The following is a 23,571-nucleotide window of genomic DNA, read 5'->3' as shown; positions in this document are numbered from 1 at the left end:
AACAAGAGCAGATTATGTTTGAATAGGAATTTCTGTAGGAAAATGATAACAATGAGGACATTCGTTTTAGGCAAATATATAAATTTGACCACGGCAATCTATAAAAGATTATTTCTCTAAAGATAAATCAGAAGGTGGATCAGAGAGAGGCAGGGGTCTAGAGTTCTCCTCTTGATCATTCAGACAGTATCTCTACGACAGTAAGTTGGGGAAATTGATTTAAAATGTTTCAGAATGGATCTCAGGTCATCATTAGATAGGAAAAATATTCAGAAAGTTATAAACATTATCGGTGGGTACATAGGCCTACCTATACAATGACATATTTAAACAATTGTTTCCTATAAATTGATATTTCTTGCTGTCTAATCTCTATTCTAGACTAAGAATGGCCGCTGGTTAAACCGTAATTTAGATACGACGTGTGAGATTTGCTGCAACTCTCACACGTCTCACAAGATGTGAGAATATTTTTTTTAAGGTCTCCAATGTTTTGTTTCCAAACTTTATGATAAAGTTTGGAAACATTGCAGACCTTAAAAAATGTTTCTCACATCTTGTGATAGGCCTAGTATATTTGACAGATTATATTACTTGAAATATTTAGATTCATGAAAGTTTAGGCCATCATGATGTATATATCTTTTGTCAACAGGGAGGGGGGGGGTATATAAGGCTTCTATGTATACACATCATCTGAGACAGTAACATATAAACATCGTTCGGACAACTTATAACCTTAATAAAAAAAATCACATTCAAGTATCAAGCCGACAAATTATGGACACTAGTATACTACGGTGCAGCCCTTTGAATCTATAGTTCCAATGGGGTATGGATACGCCCTATGATTCGGCGCACTATTGATACGATGATATCTCAACTGATAGCTGTATTGGTTTGAAATCTGCTGATCGAGGAAGACACTATTGATTTAGTTGGAGGTATACACCGTCGGAAGCCGCGTGTCTTCTCTCAACGCATTTCTGATATAAACATATATTTTTGGATATTCTGAATAAAAAATATTTTGCAATGGCGGACGATCCGAATACAAATCTAGAAGCAGCAGATATAGTCATTATTGTTCTTCATTTTCTCATCGTATTTTCTCTTGGATTGTGGGTAAGAACGATAATATAGTTTGATCTAATGTTTCATTTTCCCCCGCATCATTCTCTCAATAGAAGATTTAGACAAGGTCTTGATATATATCATCGTTTCAGTTTCAACTATGTATTTGAAGTTAGTTTTTTTTTCAATTTGTTTCCCCTCCACAGGGATTTTATTATTATTCAAACATAACAAGATATCTGAAGTATTTGAAGTTAGATGTATAGTGAAAATCTCAGGGCCAATAGCCTCTCTGCGGCATCAAATGAAACTGTAATGAAATTGTCAGGGAAAGTTTATTATTCACAATTTCTCTTCCAAAATAAATATTACCCCCCCCTCATGACACCCATGGCTATACAATTCTTTTCATATACGAAATAGTTCTAAGTTCATAATCATCTAGAGCTTTTGATTGATTGATTTGATGCAGGACCTTCTTCCAGACTTAGAGCATTTATAAAACAACAATCACGATGCATGTCTTTCTAGAAATGTGTATTTAATAGTTTAGGGAATAAATTTTATATTTTAAAAACTATATACAGTGCGTCCCAGAAAAAACGAAACCGAGATTTAGCGATGATTTATCATGACTTAATCATAAATAAAATAGACAAATCACCTACCAATTTAAAGCTTAGAATCTCCTCTTTCATCTGGTATTACTTAGATTATTTCTCATTCACGCACGAGTGAGCAAAAACAATTTGAAAAGGGGGTACCAAAAAGTCACTTGGCGGGCCGTATCTGTGTTTTAAAAAGAAAACCTCATTTTTAAAAAGTTCAATAACTGTTCTTTAATTTGATACCTCAATTACAGAAAATGGTCAAGAAATAACAAAGTTCTCGTTATTTGAAATAAGACTTGAATTTCAATAATTGCAGAAAATGAAGAGGTTTTACAGGTCTAGCGTTCAAACTCACTCGACACTCCGTTTTGTTGACGATCAGCCATGCATGAAGTCTTTTGTTACCGTGCGATAGCTTCTGTGGGAAACCGGTGAAAAAAAGTTTATTTAATGAAATTAGGGAAATACAAGCATTATTTCGAGGGATCATAACTTTTTTAATTCTCGACCATTTTCTGTGATTGAGGTATCAAAGAAAAGAGCAGATATTGAACTTTTTAGTCATGTGATTTTCTTTTTGAAATTCAGATACCCCCGCCAAGTGAGTTTTTGGCATTCTCTCTTCGAATTGTTTTTACTCACTCATGCGTGAATGAGGAATGATCTAAGTAATACCAGATGAAAGAAGAGATTCTAAGCTTTACATTGGTAGGTCATTTGTCTATTTTATTTATGATTAAGTTATGATAAATCATCGCTAAATCTCGGTTTCGTTTTTTCTGGGACGCACTGTATAGTACCAATTATTATTAACACAGCGAATCGGCTATTATTATTTTTATTATCACATTGACATTCATTTGTCATTTCATGTTAGAATAGATTAACGTGCATCAATAATGTGACCATACCAAGAGACTAAAAATGTCACTGGTATTGTTATAGGCCCATACACCACAAAATAAATTGAAAACAAAGATGTAATGAAGTAATTTGATCTTCAATAACCTCAGTCCTTACCTTTATTTTATTTAATTGGATCATAATATTATTTTGTACCTATACTGTACTGCTCAAAATAACACAAACTTTGGGTGACTCTTTCTGTGTTAACTTTTACCTCGAAAGTCATACGGTTATGATGATTTCTTTTTAATATATTTTTGTTTCCTCTCCCTTCACTTGTTCGCCCTGAGCATCTCTATAACGAGATTGATTATGACCCCTTAATAAATTGCATTTATTTTTAAAGTATGTATTTCTACATTTATTCATTAATCAAAATCACAAATTTATAGCAATGATATAAAATCAAACATACTTCACGATCAAGTTACAAAGGTGACAATTGTATAGTAGTTAAGTAGATCTAGACATAATTCATGTAAACAATAACAAATAGATTTAAATACCATGAATACAGAGGCCAGCTATCGTAAGCTGAAAGCTTGAAATAATATAGCAGCCAGCGGAATTGAATTTATATAGCACGGATCACTCTGTTTTTAGAGTGTAAATAAGGATAATCAAATTAGTTTTTAATGAATAATAAATAATAATCAACATTTATAAAGCGCTTAATACGCATTGTTTCTAAGTGCTAATAATGTTTTTCTGAAGGCTGTGTTTATCAAGTAGGCCTATCTGCAAAATTATTATCAAAGATAAATCAAATAACACAAACTTGAAAACAAAACATAAATATATCCCATCATATGCCATCTCGATTATTCATGAGAATAGTGTCTATATTTGAGTAGCACAACTTGGAAGTATTGTTGTGTGTGAAAATCTTGTCTAATTTCTTTTCCCTTCTTTATTCATATTTTTATTGACATTGACAATAAAGTATATTTGCTTTCCTTTCATGTTCTTTGTTCAGCTTGAATCCATAACCCAAATCATGTTGCTTAGCAACGAAGATAAATTCAATGGTTGTCTCTTTATAGATATATATTACGCAGCATGTACTTTGTTCATTTCCCTCAACCATGAACGCGACCATAATGTGTTCCTAACATGATTTGGATTATTTTCCCGTTCAACCCGACCGCGCAATTATAATTGGCAAAGGCTCGGTCACACCGCCCGAACTTTGTTGGAGCGTTCCTCAATGGTAGGGAGAGAGGGCCGAATTTCGACAACGCTCGTCACCGCGCACAATAATGTGGGGAAAATCGAAAACACGGGCGTTGCCTTAGCGGCGCACCGCTGAAGCCGGAGTTGTTTAATCGTTGGTTTAACGACAGCGAGCGGTAGCGAGCGCGTTGGTCTAGCGGTGACGCGAATGTTGAACGCTAAACCCCCAAACCACAGTTCATCACCAGAATGGATCGCTGCTTCAACGCCCGACACTGTTCCAGCAATGTCGCTCGGAAAACGCTTACCGCTCCACCAAAATTTGTGCAACGTTTAATCACTGCCCGTTCAAAGCTGGAGAAGCAGTGGTAGTTCAGCGTTTTAGGATTTCTGCGTAGGTCTAGAGGACCCAAGCGTCCACCAACTTGCGTCTAGCGGTGCCAAACTTTGACTGGGCGTTGTTGGAGCGGTGATGAACTTTGCTTCTCGCAATATTTTTTGCAGCTCAAAACTTTCGGAGAGGTAGGAAGGACCATCAGCGGTGGCCGTCGGAGCGCAGTGGCGGACCGTGACCCCGAGGAAACAAAGCACCGGGGGGGGGGGGGGGGCACGGCATTGTTCACAAACAATGCAGTGCCCCCCCCCCAATGCTTTGTCTCCTCCGGGTCACGATGCGCTACTGGCCGAGCGTATATACGGCGTTGCCTTAACGGGGGGCAACTTCTGTTAAACTTTGGCAAACGATACTGAGAGCAGTGATGAATTCACCGCTCCAGGAACGTTCCAGCAAAGTTCTGGCGGTGTGACCGAACCTTATGTTGGGTGCATTATCCATCCCTATTAGAGGACAATCTCCAAGCACTGAATGTTTTCAATACTATCGTGTATTTAGAATAGATACATCGTATCGATGGGTAAAGGTCATCAGAGATTCAAAGTTTTAAGTAAATATTGATCAACCGACCGAGATTTTAGGCGTTTTCAATGATATCATTATAGTGCCTCATAAGCGATCTTCTCACGAGCTTCTTATAATTATCTAATGATAAATAAACAAAAATGCTAAATCAGTGTACAGTAATGAAGGACAACTTAATGTCAAGTTATTTACTGATATGCTACCAATTTCCCCTGCCTGTGTTTCTTTTATAATGAATAACTATACCTCACAACAAAACCAAGAGGTAAGTTTATATTATTGGAAATCACAGGTTCTCTTTGAATAATTGATATGATATAAAAATGAGTGTGTATATTGGGTATATTCAGTAAAATAGATGTATTTCACAATACACTCTGAAAAGATATTAGGTTGGTTAAATGAAATTACCAACTATTGGTTAAATAAAATGCATGTCAAATGATTAAGTATTTTTCTTCATGAATAATTCCTAAAAGTAGAAAGCTATCTAACAAACAAGATCTCGAAATATCCACAGAAAATGCCAGGAGACACAACACTAATACATAATACAAAGATCCCATGGCATGCCCTCAGGCCATTGAAAAGACTCATGTTTGTCATAGAATTTACTTGCCTTTAGCATGTTTAGCACATGGATAAATAATGATTACATAACTTTCATCTACATTGCAAGTCAGGAGTAATCAGGAAAATGGGTTGAACAGCTAGTTTTCTTGGCAAAATGCTTACTCAAACAGAAATATATCCGAAGTGATAGAGACAGAATGAATAATGAACATGGACCTATTTGTGATAGCTCCATGATTAGAAGCAGGCGCGTACGCAGGATTTTTGAAAGGGGGGGGGGTTTTCGAGCTGATTTTTTTTTTTAAATCTCCCGCCCAGTCTCTAAAAAGTGATGAGCGGGGGGGGGGGGAGGTGATGATTTTTTTTCTTTTTTTTTTCAGCGCTGCAAATAAGACAATAACATTTAAGTGGGGATGGGTATGTAACAGTGCGGTCATGACCCGCGAGCGAGCAGAAATGTTCTCGTTTTTGCGTTGAAAACATAACCTTTTTGTCAATAGTTTGTTGGTATCATAGTCGATGCTACATGTCCTTCGGATCGTAGCACTCATGATATGGCCAACCGCGTAGCCAGGATTTCATTTTGGAGGGGGCGGTAAATGCACGCAAAGCGTGCCAACACATACAGAGCGCGCTCCCTAGGGGGTGGGTGCAGGGAGGGGAGCTTTTAGTGTTTCATAAATTAAAATGAAAAGGAGCCGTTTCTCTTGTCTCTAGTACCTCCAATTCGGTTGACTATATTGCGATTTTGAACCTTGTTTTCAAAAGTGATTGTAAACGCACAAAAGAGGTATACAATGGAGGAAATTAAAATGATAATAACTCTGCGCGAAGCGCGGAAGCTAAAGTGATTTATCAATTTTTCTTGCCATAAAAAGGGTCCCGAGAAAAGGGTATTCTCAAAGATATATTGAAACTTTCTTTGGAAAGATCAGATTTGATTACAAACAATTTAGCATCAGTGCATATTTTTAACTCGCAAAACAGAGGAGAAGATTGGTAGAGGAAGATATTCCTCCCCGCGATGAGCAATGAAACTCTGAAATTTCAAAGGGCGGACGTTTCATCAAATGTAGATATCTCTAATACCCAATCGTCTCTAATTCAATTGATTTTCTAAGATTATTGAACTTTATTACAGGGAAAATAGTGCGCATAAAGTTGAAACTTCTGTGATTTATTGAAATTATCTATCTATATAATAAAGGATGATTAATTTTTTTGACTTATCCTGAAGCGCTTCATTTTGAATATAAAGAAACTTAAGTGTCATTCAAAATTTCAAACTGAGGGCGCAAAACAGGACAGGAGATGAATGTATACAGGGAAATGACATGAAGTTTAATACAATTTGATAAAAAAAATTGTACTTTTTTATTTAATACGACACGAATTCCATACCTTCCTCTTTTTAAATTAGGAACCTGTTTGCCCCCAAATTATGGTTGTTTATAGTAATGAGCTGAAAAGCGGGAGAAGCTGACTTTATGGAGGTGACGGCAGAAACTGATATAAAGATTTTACCCGCTCGGAGCCGACCAGACCAAAAGTTGCGCGATCAATTGAAAAAAAAAAGATAACTTCATACATTTACTTCGGCCTAACCTTACTCAAATTCATGCCCTAATGTATACAATTTTAACTTTAACTGGCAAGAAGCACATAGCTGAGGTGGAAAAATAGGGTTAGAGAAAAGGTGGGGGAACAATGGAGAACTTCAATATTGTCATTTAACCGCGCGCAGCGCGGAAGCAAAATTCATATATGAATTTAAAGCAAGAAGAGTGAAGGAGTTTCTCTTTTGAGAAAAAAATAAAGAATAAATAGAAAAAACACAAAGCTACCTTTCTTCCCTTTCCTTCCTTCCTTCCCTTTTCTCCTCTCCTTTTTTCCCTTCTTTTTTTTCTTTTTGGGGACTTTTTTTTTGGGGGGGCGACCGCCCCCCCCCCTGGCTACGCGCCTGGATATGGCCTTGATCAGAACACTAGAAACTTGAGAAATGTCATGAATAATTATGAGCGAGCGGAGCAAGCGAGCCGAAATGTTTGCGTTTTTCCGTCAAAACATACAATTCTTCTCAATAGCTTGTTGGTAATGATTACATATTAGTTGATGATACATGTCCTTCTGCTCGTAAGTCTCATGATATGGCCTTGATCAAGAGACTAGAAACTTAAGAAATTTCATAAATGATTACGAGCGAGCGGAGTGAGCGAGCCGAAATTTTCGCGTTTTCCCGTCAAAACATACATTTCTTGTCAATAGTTTGTTAGTAAATCAAGTATTAGTCGATGCTACATGTCCTTCTATTCGTAACACTCATAATACGGCCTTGAACAGGAGACTAGATACTTATGGAATTTCATAAATTATTACGAGCGAGCGGAGCGAGCTAACCGAAATTTTAGCGTTTTCCGTCATTTTGGTTTTCATATTGGTAAAACATATTTTGTAAGAAAACGTATGTCTTTGTCTTGGTTCACTTGTATTCATAAGTATACATCATGATAATCATGTATGGCCTTGTTAATGGCGATACCGTGATCATGTCGGCGACATGCGGAAATAAAAGATATAATAAAATGGAGCGAGCGAAGCGAGCGGAAATTTTTTCTGTGTTTTTCGTCGGAAACATGAGATTCTGTTCATTATTGCTGTCATATACATTATTGGGTAGGGGAACTCTCCGTAACCAGACCAAGGAGTTATCAGGCTCTTGCCCGATAACTCCTTGACCAGACCGACCTCTGGGGAGACAAGCAAAAAAAAAAAAAAAAAAAAAAGGAAACGAAAAGGGGGGGGTTTGAACCCCCGAAACCCCCCCCCCTTGCGTACGCGCCTGATTAGAAGTATATAGAAATCATAAAATATAGCGCAGTCTCGACTTTTGAAATGACATATTATGAAAACTAACATGAAATTTATTCACATTGTGAGAAGGTGGTCAACTCAACCGATGATAGTTTTCAATAATTATATCGTCATTGACTCAAAGAGGCATACATCATTATGTGTGCGTATATAATTATGAACATTATCATCTTTTATAGGAATATTTCAAAGTGTAAACTTTTTATACGCACATGTATAACCGACACAAATGAATCGTAGGGGCGGCTTTCAGACACATTCTGATTTTAAGTTATTCATCAAAAATATGTTTAAATACCATCATAGATCAATTATCTATCAACGATTTGATTATGTTAGTGAAAATGTATTTAGTGATTATTTATGCAAATGTTACCCCTTTATTATTGTATTTAGGTATCATGGCGGGCAGGCAACAAGAATACAACCAGTGGTTATTTTTTAGCAGGAAGGGACATGTCTTGGTGGTTGGTAAGTAATATGCTTAAAATACTCGAAATCTTGGCCAAATAGTTATCTAAAATACACCATGGCAGCACACATTAGCGAACCTGAGTGGGGCTGCGGGGGATTTTTAGTTTATTTTTTTTCTGCGTGTCAGAGAACTTTAGATGGGAAGTTGCATCCTGGTTACTTTCTTTTAAGCTTTTCAGAAAAAAAAATGTTGCCCCTCCTTCAGGTTCAATTGACAGGTCGCCACTGATACCACACGCTCTAAATCAGATGAAGTCCTTAAAAATTAAATTGAATTATTTTGAAACTATAGGTATTAGCTAAAGACTTCAGAATTTAAAGTTATAATAACAAAGTTATGGGGTATGATATACAAGTATATATATATATATATATATATATATATATATATATGTATATGTGTGTGTGTGTATGTGTGTGTGTGATTTTTAGATATTTTTAATTATTATTACAGGCCTAAGGATCACGGAATTCGTTTCTTTTGAAACCTATGAAAGTGTAATTAAATAAAGTGAATAAGTGTGGAAACGACTTGATTTCAAATGATCTTATTTAAAACATATAACTATTTAAATTAATCTGAATATGATTTTTAATTTTTGCAGGTTGGTTTATCCTTGTATGTGAGTAACATCGGTAGCAGTTCGTTTATAGGTTTAGCAAGCTCTGCAGCAGCATCGGGTTATGCTGTGATTGCATATGAATTCCATGTAAGTTTTTAAACTGGTATATACTTCTTTGAAAGTTGTAAAGAAATAAAACAGGATTTTCCAGTTGAAACGTAGCAACCATTCGTGATAGGAATGTATTAAGTTATTTTGATCAAAATAACACATAATTCTATTTTGCTTATCGCTTATTTTTGTATATTTTTTATGTAAAGATATTGCGAAGCATCTGCAACGAGGCAGAGAGTATAAATTAAATTTGACCTGTGCGTTTATTTCCGTATTGAACGAATTTTAAGACATTACATAAGTTCTGTTTCTCAGTTTACCGAATGATTTTGTTTTTTCTTTCCAATATAGAAGCGTCTATGGAAAGATACACAGTTATTATTTATAACTTAGGAGTGAAAAGAAATGTGTTTACTATCTCCAAATATATCAGATCGTTGAAAATATTTGATTTTCTTTCAAGACAGTCATGTAAGATGGGTGTACCAGTATTTGTATTCGACGAACGGATCAACCGATACGGGATGGGGATGCGAAAGTACTCCTTCTTATTCATAACAAGATAAATAGAGTATCGATCTTATATCTTTCAATTATTCTGATTTTTGAAAATATTTTTTGGACAATTTCCTTGGAATTTCATAATGAAAGAATAAAATCTGTCGAATTTAAGCTTACCGAGCTATTAAGTAAAAGTAAAGCATCCGGTATTTTGTTTTTATTCATTTTACACTTTTCTCTCCCCCTCTCTCTCGTATTTCTCTCCCTCTGTGCATATTTTCCATTCTCCTCTACTCTTCACAATCATTCTACCACTCCTCCAATGTATATATATATATATATATATATATATATATATATATATATATATATATATATACTTTCTCTCCTTGCAGGGTATATTCTGTCTCCTTTTATTGGGATTTATATTTGTACCCGTTTACTTTGCATCTGGGGTAAGTGAATAACTGATATCACTGAAATAATTCAAGATTTAATCTATTTCTAAAACTGTTTGATAATTGTCACCATTAACAGAGACAGTTATATACTGCATTGAACATAATGCTAGGTAAAAAAAAGTACCTAACGGATTACTAAATATTAATATTGAATGTGATTGCTAAGGCGTCAAATCCATTTTAATAAATACTCAAGGCACACAGGTGAAAAAGATCAACAAAACAACATGAAATTAAACATAAATGTAAACAATAATGATTCAGATATGAAAACATAATACCCCAAATATATGTTACCCAAGATGCAGTACAATAAATCAAACCATCTCTCTAATTTGTAGCTATAAGGTGATTACCGATGGATTAACAGATATACATTATTCATCGCTTCTGGCTATCATTAGGTATTCATTTTTCATCACAAAATTTTGTGGTTTATATATCATTTAATCATTAGCAAGCATGTCACAAGATTTTGAATACAAACCTGAATCGATGCAATGCAAATTGTAAAATAAAAAAAATCATATCAACAATTAATGAATTACAGAAAATCATTTCATCATGAATTGCAAAAACAAATATTATCATTTTTCGTTGAAGATAACTACGGTACCAGAATATCTAAAGAAGCGATTTGGAGGAGAGCGTCTTCAAGTTGGTCTGTCTGTCATCAATCTATTCTTACTTGTTTTAGCATCGTTATCGGTAAGAAGAACGGGGGAGGGTTTCATGAAACAATTTGTCGGTGACTTTCATCGACAATTTTCCTCTGAGCCAATCAGATGCAAGCATTTCAGTAGCTTGTAACAAGTAGTCGGTGAATATCACGAACTGAATTATTTGTTTCATGAAATGTTCACCAGGATCATAATGACATGAACTCTTAAATAGTAAGTTCAGCTTGTTGTCGGGTTGGTTTTGGTAAAAGGGGTGAGTCATAAAAATATATTTTGGAAGGTTCGCAAAGAATATAATTTAATGTTAAAATTGTATTTTTTATACCGCATGCGATCAGCTTCCCCTTTGCGATTTCCGCGTGATAATTATAAGATCATCTGTGCATAAAATAAATTATTCATATCATTTGATACGCGCTTCACGGAAAAAGGAATCAATCACCGTGAAGCTTTGGAAAATAATGCATGCAGTTTTATGAAATTCATATTTTATGGTAAAATACTACATGGTAGCTACTCCCAACCTATCAAATAAATACTTTTATTATTAATGGCGTCGTTAAATAAAATGGGTTAGTGGAGGCACTAAATCAAGATCAAAGTTTTTCGCTCTTTTTCTGATTTTTTGCCTTTATTTGACCCAATTTGATATTAGGATGGGTTTCTCCTTTAACATGTTTAACGAAAATGTGATCAATTTGGTAGATTACACGACTCTTCTTGCATACTACTTAATAATCATCTTAAAGAATAGATACAGTGGTTATTATAGCTTTACATTCATGAATTTGGATGGTATATAATTTTTCAACTAGAATTTGCAAATTTCTGGCATTTTTTTTTTAGGTAACTCATGTTATGAGATTATAAACCCGATTTCGCCATGATGCTTAGAGTAATATGAAAAATTGTGTAAAATGTTATTTTCTTCCAATTTCAATGGTTGTGATCATGATAATTGTATGGAATATCTTGTACTAAATCCCTCAATTCTTTACAGAATCTTCATAACAGATTATGCACTGCATGATCTCACTTAATTGGAATAAGTATACAGTCCCCGGATACATTCATGTGTCAATCAGTGAATTTTGAACTATTAAACTTTTTTCATCTGTAAGGCCTTAAATGATCTAGTTCCTCTATCTCGTGTACTCTAATTGTTGAGGAAACCTCGAATTGACTATTGTAAAAGCATCTTATGCCCCTGTCACAATTGGTGGTGCGACTGCTCACAACCTTTGCGATTCTGTGCAACATATATTGTGACAAAAATAATGATCGCAAACTATCGCACGAGCAATTGTGAAAGCCCCTTTAAAGATCGTTGCATATTTTTTTTCCTAAACAGAGGCTAATGGCCTCCCTTGTCTCCAATAAGTTATTCATTTGAGAGATGACCATTTTTTCTGGATGTCACTCTCTGAGTTCAAGCCTCCGTTATTTCCTAACCCTTCTTTGAAAACTCCTACAAGAATTGTCGACTTTTTATTTCAATAATTTTTTTTCTGTTATTATTATTGCAATCACTATAGTCCACATAGAAGACCATGTTAATTGTTGATTTCGGTCCAAATCAAATTTGATTAGATCATCCTTTTAGAATTGTCAATTTAGATTGCGAATATCATCAACGAGTACAGTACATGCATACTTGTTTGTATTTTTTTTCAATTTGATTGTATTCTTGATTACAGGCTGAGATGTATGCTGGTTCGATTATAATCCGTGAAGCTTTAGGATGGAATATATATCTCTCCACCATCCTCCTTCTTGCATTGACCGCTATATATACAGTTGCTGGTGGATTAAAGGCAGTCATCATCACTGATGCGCTCCAAACCGTTGTCATGGTTACCGGTGCATTTATTCTAATGGGCATTGGTAAGTATTGGGGTAAGATGAATAATATTCGAATGGAAATGGAAAGCTAGGGGTCTTGTATCGTCTTTGCCTTACTCAAGTTTTAATATTGATCATCAGTAATTTATTGATATCTGTACAATAATGCCAGGAAGTTTCAAATCGAAGACAGAAGCGGTGATTTACACTGGATTTGAGTAATTCTTATCCAGGACGTGAATTGCATTTGATATTGATATTTATTTTGTTAGTTCAAGCAGAATATTATTCTAAAACCTAACTAAGATTAATTCATGTTGTATGATTTTTGTGTTTTATTACCTTGAACACAAAAGAAATTGGTCGAAATTATATCAAACAAATTGAATCACTGTTTCAGATCATACTCCACAAAGGTACTGTTTTTTTAGGGGGAGGGGTCCTGTTGTCATTTCAAATCACGTAAAAGAAATAATCATTTAATTTCCCTTCTTATTCTCTATAGCCATCAATGAAATTGGTGGATTAGACAATCTTCGACTCTCCTACATGACTGCAATCCCTAATACAACAGCTATCTATGGAAACACATCTTGTGGGATTCCTACCGGTGATGCCTTTCATATCTTCAGAGATGCTAGTGCATCTAATCCCAATGCTCTCCCGTGGCCTGGAGTGGTCTTTGGTATCTTTCTGCTCTCTGCATGGTACTTCTGCACAAACCAGGTACAATGATATGTTTACATCCAAGTATCCAAACAAATCCTTTGCTCATGGTCTAGGTTCCAAATGATGGACTCTCGTGTTTCTACTCAGGCTCCTTATCACTCGACCACGGTACCTCAAACTTATTGTGAATTAATGAAATCAGTGAATATCGTTAATACGTACCCACCATACAAAACAATTTAATTTCAAACGTTCATGAAATATAGAACAAAACTATATTGATTTCTCTCCTGTTTAAATATATCTATTTGATTTTACCTTAGTAGTATTTTTTAATGAGAACAACAACCAGTCATTCAATATTACTGAATGTAAGTGTAAAGATGGGTAGAGATGCAAGTTTAGGAACTTTATTTATTCACAATCACAATCATTAGTCATTGAATATACGCAATTACTCCATAAATCATGTTCATTAAAAACACAAAACCTCATCATAATCATTATAACAATGTATCACGTTCCGCTTATGTTTGTTAACAGGTGATTGTTCAACGAACATTAGCTGCTGCTAATCTATCTCATGCTAAGTCTGGTTGTATCTTGGCTGGATACTGTAAGATATTACCCTTCTTCCTCATGATCATACCAGGGATGATTAGCAGATCACTTTGGCCAGGTATAAGACAATACTGAAGACGATTATGATTACGACGATGACGATGATAATGATGCTGGTAATAATGATGTTGCCGATGATGACGATGATGATGCTGCTGATGATGAAGATGATGATCTTGATGATGATGATGATGATGATGTTGATGATGACGACGACGATGATAATGCGGCTGCTGGTGTTGTTGTTTGTTGTTGTTGTGGTAAGGTGATAGCGGTGATAATTGTGACGTTGTTTATGAAGATAACTGTCGATGATGATGTTAATTATGATGGTGGTAGTGATCAAGAAGACGATAATGATGAAGGTGATTGTGGTGATGATGATGTTGACAATAAAGATGGTAATGCTGAAGATAGTAATGGTGGTCATGATGAGGTTGGTAATGATCACGATATTGATGTTGTTGGTGGTGGTGGTATTGTATTGACGATGGTGATAATAATGAGCACTTGCGTATTTGACAAGGCGTTTATCTGTATTTGCCACTCACTGTCCATAATGATGATGGTGATAGTGGTGGTGGTGATGATGATGATGATAGTGATGGTGATAGTGGTGATGATGGCGGTGGTGTTGAATAGGAGGAGCAAAAGAAGGAGGAAGGGTGAAGAATTTACAGAAAATATAATTCATAATGGTTACTTTCTACATCAAAACATATTGCTAATTGTTTTTACAAAGTTTGTATACCGTATATTTGGCATTACCTTTTGAAATTCACCAGAAATTCTTTATTTCAGAACATGTCATAAGATAATCAGCATTTTCCGGGTGAAAATGAATAGGGTGTTTTTCATGTCCTCATATTCATCATGTGTATTAAAATATGCATTTATTCCACTAAGCAGTGTATATAGTTTCCCTTTGCTGACTGAATATAATTTTCTTGTCATGGTAATAGATGAGGTTGGATGTGTAGATCCTGATGTATGTGAAAAGGTCTGTGGTAATCCTAATGGATGTTCTAATATCGCCTACCCAAGGATGCTAATATATCTCATGCCAACCGGTAAGTTCCTCTCAAGATTAATCAATGAGTGTAGATTATGCATGGTCATACGGATTTATCCCCTACCCCGACATTTCCAAAACATTGGTCGTTTTATGACCCCCAGACCCCAAACAAAATGCAAAATTGTCCACACACAAAGTACAATCTATAGACCCTTCAACTTTAATTCAGAAATGAAAAGATAAACGCTCCTCATTTGCGTTCAGTTCGGTTGCTTCAATCTCTCGCTTTGAGATTTTACCTATTCCGGCCCTCTCGGAAAAACAACCCTTCGTGCGACCATGGACTGGTGTTAATAATGATTACAATGATGGATGAGATGCATGTCATAAATAGTGAAAAATAAGATTTGTCAACGTTTCATAATATACATGTATAATATAAACAGCCCCGCAGTGTCAAAGATGAAAACATTATCTCCGCCATTTACATCACCTATTGTTCATGATCACTTCAGTGTGGGTGACCATGCAAGTTCGTTCTCAGTCAAGTACTTCGAGTAAGATTTTTATCTCTTGATTGGCAACGTTCATTTACAGCATGTACAGTGCGCGTTTGATATGCAGAATTGTTTAAAGAACTTTGATCCCTAGATACATTGAGCGTAGCCTGGGCTGGTTCAAATAGATTATTACTATAATTCACTAAATTACGATGTATCCACTAATCCCTTCTACCACTCACCCTCTCCAGGTCTGAAAGGTCTTATGCTCGCTGCTATGTTGGCAGCCTTGATGAGTTCATTGACCTCTATATTTAACAGCGCAAGTTCAATGTTTGTCATTGATGTTTGGCTTAAGATACGACCTTCTTCAACTGAATTGGAACTCGTTATTGCTGGAAAGTAAGTTTTGAAACTCTCATTGAAATATCATTAACATGTAATGGAGTAATGCGATTGAATCAACCACACCTTATACTTTCTTCTGAAAAGATTTCATTATTTTTATTTCATTGTTGTATAATAAATAACATTGAAGAAATATGTAGAAAATGGTTTAAAATCAAATCAATGATTGAATCTCTTTAGATATAGAAATACATGTACATAATAATTCCGTTTTCGTGTCAATTTGTCCCCCGATATTAAAATCAAGAAATTATTAGAAAAATGGATATTAGATTATTTGTGTTTTAAAGGGCAAGTCCACCCAAACAAAAAGTTGATTTGAAAAAAATGAGAAAAATTCAACAAGCAAAACACTAAAAATTTCATCAAAATTGGATGTAAAATAAAAAAAGTTATGACATTTTAAAGTTTCGCTCAATTTCACAAAACAGTTATATGCACATCTTGGTCGGTATGCAAATGAGGAACTGATGACATCACTCACTCACTATTTCTTTTGTATTTTATTATATGAAATATGAAATTTTTCTCCTCCTTGTCAAGTGAAACAAATTTTTATTTCTCCCTGAACATGTGGAATTACCATTATTTTAACATTGTATGGTCAAGTTAAGTTGGTCCTTATTGTCAAATCTGTAAAAATTGAAATAATGTATTATTCAAATAATAAAAAAACAAAAGAAATAGTGAGTGATGGACATCATCGACTCTCATTTGCATATAGCTGCTGAGTTGTGCATTTAACTGTTTTGTGAAAAATTAGCGAAACTTAAAAATGTCATAACTTTCTTATTTTACATCCAATATCGGTAAACTTTGCAGTGTTATGTTTGTTTGATTTTTCTCTATCAATTCAAATCAACAATTTTCTGGGGTGGACTTGACCTTTAACTTCGAAAATACTTTGCTAAAATATTTTATTTACAGGATGATTACATCCAGTCCGAAAAAAATGAACGATAAAAATATAATATATCATATTGCTGGATAACCATAGTTTGGTTTCTTTTTTCTTCATTTTCAGATTATGTACGATAATTTTAGTTGTTGTGAGTGTGCTATGGCTCCCGGTCATAGAAGCATTTGGTTCAGGAGAACTCTTCGTCTACATTCAGTCTATATCATCATACTTCTCACCAACTATGTTTGCTCTCTATACGGCAGCTATCCTATCCGAGAGAATTAATGAAGCGGTAATTAAGATTGATATATATAGATGGCATTGGGCTTGATAAGATGACTTTTTATTAGGGTTTGAAGATTCAATACCTTACCTTGTTGAGGGGTGGCGCGTTACACTGGGCAGGGGTGGTCGCCCCATAGTTTTTTTCAGGCAGAGAAAAGGGAAAACGGGACGAAATAAGAGAAGAAGAAGAAAAGGGAAGAAAGAAGAGGACTATAAAAAGAGAGGTATATGGGTGGAGTAACCCAACAGCATTGTCAATTGTGAAAAATGACGTCACTGTGCTTACCACTACCAAAATAATCTAGGGCCACCTTTGATCTTATTTATGAAAAGAGAGAGTTCTATATAATCCATCAAATAAGCAGAAAAGGAGTAGGGGAAGGTGGGGTAAGTTGAGCATAGGGGCAAGTTGAGCCAACATCCCCAGGCCAATAATGAATAAATCAGACATTGTGGTGGTGTCATGTATTGATGACCCATAGCATAACCCCTAACCCCACTACATTGTTTTCAACTTTGAAACAAAAAGTAGTTTTTAGAGGGAAAAATATGAATTTCAGCCAAAAAAGTAAAAAAGAGTGTGAAATAGATAAGTGCTTTATAAACACACACGTCTTTAAATATAATAAAGACATGATAACAACATTATTAGTCCAGGTATGGATCTTCATTCTTGTCATAGTCTTTAATATGATGGATGCATAATAAATGTGTGGATACAAAATTATCGCACTAAGTTCGGACTGGGGTATATTGAGCCAAACAGCATGGGGTAAGTTGAGCCATGATGGTAATGTATCTTAAAAAACAAACAAACCATAAGAATTGATTGAAATGCATGCTGAAAGGAGCAAAATTACATGACTGCTCTTTTCCTTTCACAGGATGTTAGTATTTATAGAGAATTAGCAAGTGAAAAGACTTTAAACAAAAAAATTGACATGCTGGTTTCCCCTCCCCCATACGTTTTGTACATAGTTTTTGTGGCTCAACTTACCCCATATATGGGGCAAGTTGAGCCATTTGACATCGTTTTTGTCAAAGGTCACGATGACTTTCAGTGTGGCGGTAGAAAGTTATATATAGGTGGAAAATATTTCAGAAGAATTCAATTTCAAGGCAAGGTACTTATTTCGACAAGATTATAAATAATATCAATTCTAACATGCAAAAAGCAAAAACTGTCACAACTTACCCCGCCTTCCCCTACAGATTGTCACTACCATTGATACTTTTATTTACACGTGCAAAGTGAAAGTGGATCTCGATTATTGCATCCATGAAGTCGTGAATCTACCAATTTCCAAGGTGCTTAGAGTGTAATAAGGAAATGAACTCTGGATATACAAATCATACATGTTAAATCTGATATTTTAATTTAATTCACATTCAGTATAGAGGCCAGTCGCCATTTTTTATTCATTTACCTATTTATAAACAGGGAGCCTTTTATGGATTAGTATGTGGATTCATCATTGGATTAAGTCGAGCAATTTGTGACGTCATATTTGGAGTTCCCGGATGTGGACAAGAAGACGACCGACCTGCGTTTGTAAAGAACTTTCACTATCTTCACTTCGCCTGTTTCTTGTACGGCGCCGCTCTATTCTTTATTGTCGCAATTAGTCTTATCACCAAACCTATAGAATCATCAAAGGTATGTACATTGTAATGCAAATATCCTAACAGTTTCATTAAAACAGAACTCGATGTAGTTTCTGACTGATGGAAGTTTTTGTGTTTTAGGCGGCTTTTGTATAAACTGTTCTGCAAAATTTCCTCCATGAATCTTAAATCGATAGAAGTATTTCCTGATCTGTATATAATTTTAACTAGTGAAATGTATTTTTTCTCATCATGATATTTTATTTTCCTCTAATTTAACATTTTCTGCGTTCCACAAACAGTTAATAAGACTAACATGGTGGACCAAATCCATCCAGTTGCCAAGGAAACCAATGTCTGAAGAAGAAGAACGGAAAGATAGAGAGAATGAAGCAATCAAAGCCGAAAAGATGAAAGAATTGACTGAAAGTAAGTTAATAGAATTGATAATTATCATGGGGTAGAATAAAACATTTCTTTTATACGTCGATGACATTCAGTTTGTAAGTGATACACTCAAATCAATCAAATTTTGGAATTCTTAATCTAATGAACTAAAACATCCCCACACTCCTTTTTTTCAAACGTTAATATAAGATTTCCCTTCTTACTCCTTAAGTTTTATTTATTTGCCATTCCCTACCCTTTAATCGTGTTTTATTGTCCTTTTCCTTGTCTGTTTTTTAAGGCAAGTATCTTTTTTTCTCATATGTAATTTAGGTATTCCATTTAATTTCTCATTAGAGGAAAAAGATAAAATATACATCGTTGTCTTTAGAGTACTAAATATTTTTGAAAATTGTTCATAATCCTATTAAAATTTGATCATCGATAGGACATAAAAGAAGGCAGAATACCTGTGGTAAAAAGTCTATGTAATATAAAAACCAGTAGTTATAATAACCAAAATAATGCACGGAAAATTAATTGCATCACATGAAAAATCGAACGTGTGTGTTTCTTATTCACAGAAGCGGCAGCTAGGACGAGCTTTTTGGGAAAATCTTGGAATTTCTTATGCAGTATCGATACCACTATCGATGACAAACCACCGATGACGGAAAAAGAAAAGATGGAGCTGGAAAGAAAATTGACATCGATTGAGGAAAAACCTTTGGTGAAGAAGATTGTTGCCTGGAATGGAGTCTTACTGTGTGGAGTTGGTGTGTTCTTATTTGCATTCTACGGGTAGATGATGCTAAGAAAGATTGTATGGACAATGGTTTGACAGAATATAATTCAAGATAAAGTCGGTTGTAATCATTGATCAACATTTTCCAGATTCGTTGAATAACACCATCTTCAGTGCTTATCGTCTCAATTTGATCCTTGTTCTCCACCAAGAATGCATCAATGTTACTAACTCTGATCATTCAATTTTAACGATAAATGCCAAAGAACTATATAATTTTGTCTTCTGCTTTGTTTTCTAACATTCAGAGTAAAACATTTTTTTGATGATGATGAATTGGGATTACAGTAAGTGTACTTTCAAATCTATAAATAGACCATCATATATTATTTACGATAAATAATTCTGTTATCAAAAAGGATATCATCAAAACTAACGATCAAGCATATGAACCTATGGCCTATCGGAAAATCTGATGTTCTCTTTTTACTTAATATTTTTTGGGAAAGATATCTATTTCATTAATATTGTTGGGAATATATCTGTTTGTCACTGGATCTAAACCACTTTCATGACTTTTACACAAAGAAATGTTGCAGTATTGCGACTGTTTTCCATCTGAATGGATGATACTTTGTTGCCGGTAGATGTAAATATTATTTGATCAAATTCAGATGTAACTTCTTGTTTGATTAACTTTCATCGTATGCCTATTTTAAAAAAAAATGCGTACCATTAATAAAAAAATGGTAGGATTGAGAGTTCGGGTTAGCACCATTATGCCATTGACTTTTATTATTGGAAAAAATCCGCTAAAAGTAACCAAATTTTTCTTCGGTGAAAATTCTTTGATGCAACTGGGCCATGGGTGACCGTTGGCGAAAGTTCACATCAAAATCAAGGACAAACATACTTACAAATAGGGAAATTAATTTGAATTGAATTTCACTATAATAAATATTTCATATATTGTTTGTTTCTGTATTTTCTTTCTATTCAATAAGTGTTGATAGCGCGTGAAAATTATTCGGCAATCTCGTCACCCTTGTCGACGATTTTGGTTCATATATAGATGGCGTCCTAGAGGGCGCAATGGGGTATTGTTCAGAGTTGGTATTGTGTAAGGTTAAATCTTGAGTAAATTTCAAATCACTCTAAATCACTACTTTACGAGAAAGAAGGTGAAAGGGGGTAACAGTGGGTGCATTTTTGTCTTAATGCAAATATTCATGTACACATCCTCACAAAGTTATCCACTTTGCTCCTTCTCCTTCTCCCTCTCTCTGCCGTCCTTCCGCTCTCGTTCCTCTTCATTTAGGAGTTCTTTCCCTCCGTCCTCACTATTTACCCCCCATCCCTCTCTCTCTCTATTTCTATCTTCCTCTATCCGCCCATGCACATATTATAACACCCCTTGCGAAAAACACAGATTCAACGGTAACGTAGAATTAAAATAGTTTGGTTTGGGTTCGGAATTTGGTCGTGTTTCTCGTATTGATCATGTTCATATTATTGTTTCTATCAACATGCTATTCACGTGAATATATATACTTGTACAAAGAAATGTTTTCAATCATCCAGTTGAGACACTGAAAGTTTCGATAGATGGCTAAATGTAGGAAATGAGGAATTCAAATTTGTGATATATTACAGCACTTTGAAAAAAAGTTTAAAAAATGCTTGTTACACGCTCGGAGTCTGTACAGTATGTAGTGTGAAAAAATGATCCGATCAACTCACAGTAAACTATATATATATATATATATTGCAATGCAACCTGATACATCGTATCGGGTAAAGCAATCCATTGTATATTGACTGATTTTGTTGATGTATGTCTGTGAAATAAACACTTTTGTACCAGGGTACTAAAATGAGCAGCTGTGTCACTGCAGTGCACTATTTTATTAATCATGCATTCAATGTGCTCCCAATACAATATAATCCATTATTGAGGCAGTCTGTGTGTTCTAAAAATATTGACTTATTCTTGCCTGAAAAGTTAGAATACTATTTCAAAACAAATCATTGACTATTTATTTTCAAATCGGGCTTTGCATTGAAAAGTTGAATAATACCCCTCTATTCAATCAGCCTCGTTGATTTTATGGCTTTAAAAACAATGGCAATCTTTTCAGATTTAGGACGGGCTATTTCTAGTCCGCAGCTCGCCCCCCCCTTTAAATGGAAACAAGTAGAAAGCTATCTACTCCTTTCTAAATAATAACCTTTTTTGCTATTAAGAAACTTAACGCCAAAAAGCTCCTCCCCTCCTTATCGGAGTTAATTTTGGGGGCGTGTTATATTTTTTTTTGCCTCTATTAGAGGATTTATTCACATCCAAATCAGGGGTTACACAGTAAATCACATTCAAATCAAAGGTTACTCAATTAAAGGGGTGGTCCAGGCTGACAGTATTTACAGCTTAATAAATAGAGTAGAATTCACTAAGCAAAATGCCGAAAATTTCGTCAAAATCGGACAACAAATAGCAAAGTTATTGAATTTTAAAGTTTAGTAATATTTTGTAAAAGCAGTCGTCATGAATATTCATTAGGTGGGCTGATGATGTCACATCTCCACTTGTTCTTTCGTATTTTATTTTATGAAATTAGTTTTATTTAAATTTTTTCCTCCAAGAACTAGAAAAATTGGATTGACAACTGATTTAGTGCATTAGATATTTATTGCTGCAACTTATTTCATTATAAGGGAGACATATTATTCACACAAGTATGAAATAATGAAAAAAATATGATTTTATGTAATAACATAAAAAAACGGAAAGTGGAGATATGACATCATCAGCTCGCCTAATGAATATTCATGACGACTGTTTTCACAAAATATTGCTAAACTTTAAACTTCAATAACTTTATTATTTGTTATCCGATTTTGATGAAATTTTCAGCGTTAGTGAATTCTACTCTGTGTACGGAGATTGAATATTTTCAGCCTGGACCACCCCTTTAATCATAAATCATGAAACATACAAGTATTATTACAATAATTACAAAATCATATCTACGTTACATAGGTTGTTCTTACTCGAATCGTAGCAAGCCCTTGGGCAGTTCATATTTTCTTTGGTCTTTTTACTAGCAATGTACATTTCTATCAGTTTTTTAATTTCTTTTATAAATACATGTTTCAAAACAAAACTTCTTTTTTCAATTCCCCGGGGGGCCACTTCCATTCACGAGTGGATACCATGCGCGACCATGGGGTCTCGAAAAGCACCCTAAACACGTAATTTCCATATTCTGAAAATGCACCCCTTAACAAGTATTGGCGTGTGTAACCCTACCCTTAACAAGTATTGGAAACAAAACGATAATCTTGGCAAATATTCCCTGAAATCAACCCCTAAACAAGTACAGGAATGTTTTATTGTTATGGGTCCTTCGGTCGTCGGCTTTACCTTATTTGGTTTAATACGACCCCAACTGCTACACCTCGCGCAAATAGGACTCTAAACACGAAGTGTTGGGGCAAATAGGACATCCTTTATACAACATTTTAATTTTGTTTTATCATCCCCACAATTTCGACCCTAAACACGTAATTTTCCTAGCGAAATAGATACCCTTTTTTCATTATTTTTGTGTTTTTGACACCCTTATCACGTTACGTACGTAACGTGCCCTATCGTGAAAAAGACATCCTTTTTACG

General features: G+C 34.9%; 1 protein-coding gene across 1 annotated transcript; it reads left to right on the top strand.

Moving 5' to 3' along the window:
- The first annotated feature begins 919 nt into the window (after positions 1-919).
- Positions 920-21,775, top strand: LOC121407851 (sodium/glucose cotransporter 4-like). Its single transcript, XM_041599086.1, has 14 exons — positions 920-1,125; positions 8,524-8,598; positions 9,207-9,311; positions 10,175-10,234; positions 10,844-10,948; positions 12,618-12,804; positions 13,268-13,488; positions 13,975-14,110; positions 15,015-15,122; positions 15,819-15,969; positions 17,000-17,168; positions 18,603-18,818; positions 19,069-19,195; positions 19,738-21,775. The coding sequence occupies exons 1-14, from the start codon at positions 1,036-1,038 to the stop codon at positions 19,956-19,958; spliced, it is 1,971 nt and encodes a 656-aa protein (XP_041455020.1). The 5' UTR covers positions 920-1,035; the 3' UTR covers positions 19,959-21,775.
- Positions 21,776-23,571: the final 1,796 nt, after the last annotated feature.

Source organism: Lytechinus variegatus, chromosome 1, assembly GCF_018143015.1.
Source record: "Lytechinus variegatus isolate NC3 chromosome 1, Lvar_3.0, whole genome shotgun sequence".
NCBI classification, from domain to species: domain Eukaryota; kingdom Metazoa; phylum Echinodermata; class Echinoidea; order Temnopleuroida; family Toxopneustidae; genus Lytechinus; species Lytechinus variegatus.
The sequence above is the reverse complement of the archived record's forward strand: the minus strand, read 5'-3'. Positions and strand labels throughout refer to the sequence as shown.

Bases quoted from the DNA above. Each gene is read 5' to 3' on its own strand.
- LOC121407851 (XM_041599086.1), top strand. From the start codon at position 1,036: ATGGCGGACGATCCGAATACAAATCTAGAAGCAGCAGATATAGTCATT. The intron at 8,599-9,206 runs GTAAGTAATATG...TAATTTTTGCAG, and splicing joins GGGACATGTCTTGGTGGTTG to GTTGGTTTATCCTTGTATGT. The intron at 15,123-15,818 runs GTAAGTTCCTCT...CACCCTCTCCAG, and splicing joins AATATATCTCATGCCAACCG to GTCTGAAAGGTCTTATGCTC.